Genomic DNA, 7,718 nt, shown 5'->3' with positions numbered 1-7,718 from the left:
ATTTGTCCTTTTAATTACACCTTTCCAAGATTTGCACTTGCAGTGTTAACATCAGAAGCAGACAGACATTCTGTAATGGAGAACTTTATTGCATAAATACATTGTTTAAAGAGCACATCAGCTCACTGTATGCAAAATCATAGTAAGATTCAATCGGGGATCAAACGATTAGAAAGCACACAAGAGACCCCGGGAGATACTATGGCCCTTTCCATCAAGTCAGTTTTAAATAATTTTGTTCTTTTTTTGTTGTTGTTTGTACTTCTTGTGTGTGCATGCGTGTTCACAGGTCATCTGTTTCTCCGTCGAAGGGCATGTTGTCCAGTTCCATGTGGATGTTGGAGTTATCCTCACTGCAGACCCAGCCGATGGGCGTGCGGTTGAATGAGGGGCGTGAGTGGATGTCGGCGTGCTGGTTGGTCATGGTCTCCGACTCCTCGGTGCCATCGTTGAGCACTGGGAGCTCAAAGGTCAACATCTTGGGCACCTTATCAAAGCCGCCAAATGGCCGCGCCGTCCTGGGGAGAGAAGAGGGAGAAATCAGATGCAATCGGCTGAGAAGCACCAGAACAAACAATGCAGCACAACTTTATTGTCTCTTATGCTCCATTGCATAGCGGCACATTCATACCTGCACAGCTGTCATATGTTATCTGTTCATTATCTGTTTATGGCTTTTTGCACTTTTACATTTGCAAAAACGGGATGTGGATTGTGTGCTACACTTAGAATTTATATTTGATCTGTATTTCTTTGTAGAGTTTATTTTATTTTGCATAGTTATTGTGTAACCCTATGTTGTCTCTCACGTTTTATGCCTTTATCTTGGCCAGGTTGTCATTGCAAATGAGAATTTGTCCTCCCATCAGCTTACCTGTTTAAATAAAGGTTAAATGAAAAATAAAAAATAAAACAACCTTCAGCTTACAGCTTCAGTTAGTGTCTGTGTGTACCTATTGAAGCTCTTGTACATAGGCAGTTCTGGGTGCATCTGGATGGGTCCCGGCATGGAGGACTTCATGGTAGCTGTCAGCTCCTGGTTGCCATGCATGGCCCGTTCCCATGGCGATATGTAGGTGCGAACATACTCCTTCCTCTTCTTCACCTTCTCCGCCTCCTCATCTACCTTCTCCTCCCCAACTGAGACACATAGGGGCAGGGAAGAAAAAGAGGGGAAGACAAGGGAGATTAAATGCAACATTTTAATGGAAAGCAATATAGAAAAGAGAAAAATATAAACAACATCTGCGACCCCACCTTCTTCCTTTGGTATCTGAGGCTTTGGTGGAACCAGGGGAGGGAACATCAGCAGGTTCTCAAGATTCTGCTGGAAGACCAAAAACAGGAAGAGAAAGTCTGGTCAGTACACCCATATCCTTATAAGCTATACACAAACACACACACACATATACACACACTCCCTTTCTCTTCTTTACTCTTACCTTGTTCTCGTTGGTCACGATGAACCTTTCAACTCTCTGCTGCCTCTTCCTGAACAGCTTGGAGCCCTTGTTCGTGTTTAAGGAGAGCTCCTCCAGCATGGTGTCCTTGGGTGTCTTGATCTTGGTTCCCAGGTCGAGCTCAGAGGCCTCGGGATCGGACTCATCGTCTGACGGGAAAAGGGAGGAAGACAAAACGAAGGGACTAAATATGGAATTGCCGGTGGGTGCGTGCAAAGAGGTAGAGGGGAGCCTAACAATAAGAGGAATACTAACCAATAAACATAAAACAAAGAAAAAGAACAAAAAATGTATTAAACAATAAATAAAAATCATGCCTTGATAGAACCAGTTACCAAGCCTACCAATCCATTATCGCAGTAATAACAATCCAACTTGTTTTTCTTTATTTAATTTGATTGTCTGTTCATTAGTCAGCATAAAACGCAAAAGTGGGTTTTAATCCAAATTTGGTGAAAATTTCTCTGATGTGAGAGGTGACTTTTTAATGCAAATTGAACAATATTTTAAAGGAATAGTTCAACAATTTGGGAAGCATTATTATTAATTTTCTTTGCTGAGAGTCAGTGGAGATCGACACCATTCTGATTTCTGTGCAGTAAATATGATGCAAATGCTAGCGGCTGGTTAGCTCAGCTTAGCATAAAGACTGGAAACAGGGGGAAGCAGCCAGCTTTGCCCAAAGGTAAAACAATGCGCTCACCAGAATCTCTGAAACTCAATAATGAGCATGTTAAATTTTGTGTACAAAAACTGAAGTGTAAAAAAGAGAGTTTAAGCTGAGCTAAAAAATATGAGAGCTGTATCAATTATCTCATCTAACATGAAACCCAATAAACATATTTCCTAAAATGTCAAACTATTCCATTGATAAATATGTAATTTGTTAACATTAAAAGACATTGTAAAAACATTTTCTCATGAACTAGAGCACATTCATGAATGAAAGGAATCTGGCTCATGTCTCCAATGATGATTTATCGCTGTGCAGACCAACAATGTTTAAGCATTTATGTGTTTGGTAAAGCCTTAGCGGATGTGGTACACACTCTCTGAGCTGTGCTCTGTTTTGTCAGCAAAACCCATTTGGCAAATTAAAAGGTGGGTTTACATTCCACTAGATATATTAGGGGGATGGGTAGGACTGTAAAGGGCACAGTCTCTGCTTGCATATTATCCTTGTTGTGATAAATTAGAGTTGAAACCTGTTGTACGGCGTTAGAGGATGTGTGTGTGTGTGTGTGTGTGTGTGTGTGTGTGGGGGGTGTGAAACCAAGGGGTTGTAGGGGTTAGTAGGCCAAAGCAATATGGAAGAGAAAAGCAGCGGGGAAGGCACGGCAGGTTTTCTGGTAGAACTGTTAGGAGGGGAATCCTTATAAACATCTCTCTCAGTCTCTCTTCTCTCTTCTCTCGCTCTCTCTCTCTACTCCTTTCTTTCAGTGATGGAGAGATCTGATGGATTTACTGCTCCACAGAGATCCTCATAAAACACTCTTCTCATCCACACATGCACTCTGATATACTCATAAACCCTGGAGTCCAGCCATAAAACACACACAACACCACACACAACACACCCACACACACACCACACAACACAGACACAACACAACACACACACACACACACACAGAAAAAAACACATCTATAAAGTGGGGAGTTGGCATTGCAATGCAGCAGAGAGCTGTTAGCAGTACCTAGTAAATCAGACTTGAGCAAGTGGGTGTGTGTTAAGTGTGAGCAAAAGAGAGAGAGAAAGAGGGAGAGAGAGACAGAGAGAGAGAGAGAATAATTGAGACTGTTGAGCAGAGCAAACTCTCCCATGAGGATATTGATTAGAGTATTAATTCAGAAAAAGGTGAAACTGGAGCTGGCTGCTGACTGGGAGGAAATTGGACAGACTGGGTGGACAGACGGACAGCATACAGGCATGTGACAAGTGTCAGAAAGACACAGTGGCAGGGATGATGGATAGATGAGTGGGTATTAACTGGAGAAAAATGAGGGATGAGCAGGGTAAGCTCCTGACTGACTGACTGAAAACAGACTGGTGGACCGATACAGATGAGTCTGCAGATGTTGACAGCGGAAGGAGTGGTAGCGAAAACAGCAAAGGACACAAATGGGGAAATACATCAACAGATTGTTGAATGACAGATGTATTCAACAATCTGTGCTCGTAGTGCTCGGACACTACGAGCATGCTCAGATTGGAGATTGCAGAGATTGGCAGAGAATATATTATGGTTGGTAACATATTATGCAACGTGTAAATGTCAGCTTTGCCATGGTAGAAAAAATAACATGTTACAGCAAGACTTGGAAGCTACAGCAGCTCTGTGAGGCTGTATTTAGTCTAGTCAGTGGTGTTTTTTGAGCAAAATGCTAATGTCAGAATGTCATATGCTGAGGTACTATACAATTGAAGATGATGGGAATGTCATTAGTTTTTCCAGTAATGTGGTCAATAAACCAAAACGTGTCGGACTGAAATTGTGACGTGATGGTGGCATTAGATGAAGTCAGAGAAGGTTAGGGTTAGTGCTATAACAATTCGTCCCTGGGGGGGGACAACCGACCGAGCAACAGACAAGACCACATTGCCATCCCTAGAGCCAAGCCACTAGTGTTTGTAAAAAATAGTCAAAAAATAATGTTAAAAATAATTTGTTGCTTTAACCTTTGCACACTATTATCAGTAGTGGACGTAAAAGTCCTACAATTACAATCTTAATCAGGTAAAAGTATGAACAGCATGTTGTATTTAAAGTGTAACAGCTTTAAAGGGCTCATTATGCAGAAAAAATGCCCTATGTGATTGTTTGATTATTATACTATAATTATATTGGATTATGAATGTATTCACGTGTAATTTTAGTCATCTATCTAATACCAAGATGTGAAATATCTGACACATTTCAACAAGTACTTACATTGACTCCACTTCCGTTGCCTCAAACAAATATGGTGGGTGCAGAATCACCATCTGGTATTTGTGTTGCCTCCGATGGTGACAGATTTGTGGCTGCTTTGCCATCTGATAATGGCCGTCATCCCTCCAGGAGATGCCACATGCATGTTAAATATTGTGTTACTGCTTGGAACAAGTGTGTGTGTGTGTGTGTGTGTGTGTGTGTGTGTGTGTGTGTGTGTGTGTGTGTGTGTGTGTGTGTGTGTGTGTGTGTGTGTGTGTGTGTGTGTGTGTGTGTGTGTGTGTGTGTGTGAGTGTGTTTTACCATTCTGGCTAATGTTGGACAGGTCAGTGATGATCTTGCTGGCCTTCTTCCTCTTTTGAGAAGGGGCAGGAGTATTGATAGGCATGGCTTAAGAAAAGAACAGAGACATTGTGAAGTCATAATCCTCATCCTCAATCATCTTCTCAGAAAAAGAACTGAACCTTTACACATAAAGAAAAATACATCCATGCAGTCACATAAATCAAAATTTCACAAATATTCTTAACTCTGGGTCAACTGACTGGCTTCTTCCAGATCTTTCAACTTCATCTTATGGTACTGATCAGCAGATGGAGTTTGCTATACTGACAAACCTCCATTCTTGAGTTAAGATTTCTTTTTGTCAAAGTACAGTTTCCAAGGTCAAATGAATATTAACAGAAATGAAAATAGGTTTAGATTAAAATTTTAATTAGATTTGATATTAGAGATACATGTATATTTAGATTTTAATTCATTTAAAGCTGCACTTAACACTTTTTTTTATTAAAATTGGATCAAATGTGAAAGGTTTCATCTGTAATAAAAAAAATTAAAATTAAAAAAAGATAGGGAATTGTCACTTACTCTGCGTTATACCCTAAGCTTTTTAGCATTTTAGCTCATTGTTTTGGTTTAACGACCCGCAACGTTACAACCAACTGTACACTACGTACTCAACACCAAACAGCGGACACGCACAGTTAGCAACTAGCTGGTGAACATAGTGGGGCACTTAGCAGTTAAAGAGCCAGTATTTCCCTCAAGAGTTGGTGGAGACCAAAAACTGAGTTAAAAGAGAGTGAATATTAAATTTACTTTTACCAGGTGACCAGTTAAATAACTCCACCCATTACTGTTCCTTCATATCTGCTGGAGGTGTAAGTAGGCAACTGTTTGCTGCAATAACATTTTGTTTACGTCTGCAGCAACTTTATGTGGTGATCACATTTAAGTGCCGTGTTAACAGGAGACTCTCCTCCAAAGAAGAAAGACAGCAATTATTGTTTCAGCAAGTGCCCCTAAATAGCATATGTTAATGTTCAAGTGACAAAGCAGTGGACATAAGAATTATGATTATGAGCTTGGGGTGGATAGATGAGTCAACAAAACATTGGACTTTAGGAGATTACTGTTTATTTCCCCATTTCAAACCAACATGGTTTTTTTTCATCGTCACCAGGATGGACCTTAACTTTAACCACGTTTATTACAGTAACCACGACAACAAACATCCCCCCCACCTTAATGATGTAGCAAAACTAAGTTTCCTTAAATCTAACCAAACTTTTGTAAATCGTATTCATTTTTCAATGATGACGTAGCGGGTTTTGAAGGCACAGGGGCGTCAAATCAGAATGCACAGACAACATATTTGGTGTTTACTATAGAAGACTTGTCGCTGTACAGCTTGTTGCGCTGACCCCAAGTGTAAAAAAAAAAGATTAATACTGGGGGATGAGGGGACTAACGATGAGGAATAACGAAGCATTTTGTTCAATATTAGTTTTTTCAATGTGTTCTATAAATAAACTGACTTGACTTGATCTTATACTTTAAAATATACTTAAACAAAGTTGGCCTCTCAGGAGTTTGGCAGAGAGCATGACAGAATTAGCAGCAGTGAAATGTGATACAACAAAACTGTTTTTTAATTTTTTTGAAAAACATTTCAGAAGAATATCTGAATTGATGTCCGGGATATGTTTCTGTATGATAAAGTTTCCCTTCACATCCCATGTTCTAGCAAACTGTAGCGGGAACCTCTCTGGGTCCTTAATAACCTTAACCACACTTTAAACATCGTGTAAAGGCCAACGCATGAGGACACTAAATTCACATTGGCAACTTGTGTCTCTTTTGTCTAACCACTGAAATGGGGGTGGGGGGGCATGTTGCTGTCTCTTGCACAGGTCGAAAGCAATTATGTAAGGCTGGAGGTGAGTCCCAGTACAAGAGAAAAAGCTGCAGGGCCCGTCTGCAGGGAGACAGGTAGTGTAATTACTTTTCATCCACTGTAATTGAAGCTGGTTTCCTAGTCTGGGATTCAGTCCTGCTTTGCGAGCTATTTTTATGTACCCATGATCTATAACACTGTGTTGAGTGTACATACGTATAAATGCACCAGCAAACACACAATTTTGCACTCAAATAGTTTCTCTCTTGTGATTAATGTGAGTCAATGGCTGTGGATTAATAGCGGGAGATTACAGGTGTTTTTGGAAAAGTCAAGATGGAGGCAAACTGCTGGGCTGAGGGTGACAACGGGAGAGACACGAGGGCCTGGGTCCTGTTACCGCCTCTCTGAGTGAAGAGGCGCTCCTGTCCCCCCATGACCAGACTGTTTTAGCTCCTGATAAATCTAAAGGGGACAGCTGGGGAGGAAGGGCATCAGTAAGCACATTCCCAAATACACACATGCATCCATACCCGCAGACTAAAAACTCCACAGCAGAGGGACACATTCCTCACCTACCACAGTGTTAGGTACAGTAAGAGCTGGTGGAAGAAAATGACAGACATCTACAAGCTGGCTCTTGTGATTCAGATTTAGTTTCATTGATACACAAATTGCCCAACAAATTGTATGAAATCTGCAATAAAACTGTTTAAAATGTATTCATTAATTTATCCACTTACAGAGGCATCCACAGGCCATATATGGGGCCTTCTCCTGCAGCCACAATCTGCAGTTAAATTGAACTCTCCCCTTGCACTCAGAGGATCCCAAATTATTTGACAACTGAGTAAACCGTAGGTGCTAGATAATCCACAAACACTCAAGGCATGTGTCAGACTTCTTTATCAATGCGGTCACACATTATCACCTCTAATGTCTTACCTAAGACCGATGTATCCACAGGAAGACACAGGTCCCAGACGGTCCCAGATAAAAAAAATTGGCTCAGAGGAATATAGATTCCCAGGTAGATTTGTTTCCCAGAGTTTGTGTTATACTGCCTGCCCTCCTCTTCGCCCCGGAGAGAGTGAAACCCTATGAGCAGGGCTGCTCCAGTGGTATGGACCTGGCTGCGGGGGCGGT

At 41.2% G+C, this 7,718-nt stretch overlaps 1 protein-coding gene across 2 annotated transcripts; it reads right to left on the bottom strand.

Moving 5' to 3' along the window:
• Positions 1-233: 233 nt before the first annotated feature.
• On the bottom strand, positions 234-7,718 carry myoz1b (myozenin 1b). Of its 2 annotated transcripts, none has more exons than XM_032503228.1 (6): positions 7,518-7,718; positions 4,697-4,783; positions 1,443-1,609; positions 1,258-1,327; positions 954-1,140; positions 234-518 (listed from the first exon to the last, which is right to left on the bottom strand). In XM_032503228.1, the coding sequence occupies exons 2-6, from the start codon at positions 4,779-4,781 to the stop codon at positions 284-286; spliced, it is 744 nt and encodes a 247-aa protein (XP_032359119.1). In that variant the 5' UTR covers positions 4,782-4,783; positions 7,518-7,718; the 3' UTR covers positions 234-283. The 2 variants fall into 2 exon arrangements, with proteins under 2 accessions (XP_032359119.1, XP_032359120.1); XM_032503229.1 differs by having other exon boundaries at positions 1,258-1,324.

The sequence above is a fragment of the Etheostoma spectabile genome, chromosome 21 (genome assembly GCF_008692095.1).
Source record: "Etheostoma spectabile isolate EspeVRDwgs_2016 chromosome 21, UIUC_Espe_1.0, whole genome shotgun sequence".
NCBI lineage: Eukaryota > Metazoa > Chordata > Actinopteri > Perciformes > Percidae > Etheostoma > Etheostoma spectabile.
The sequence above is the reverse complement of the archived record's forward strand: the minus strand, read 5'-3'. Positions and strand labels throughout refer to the sequence as shown.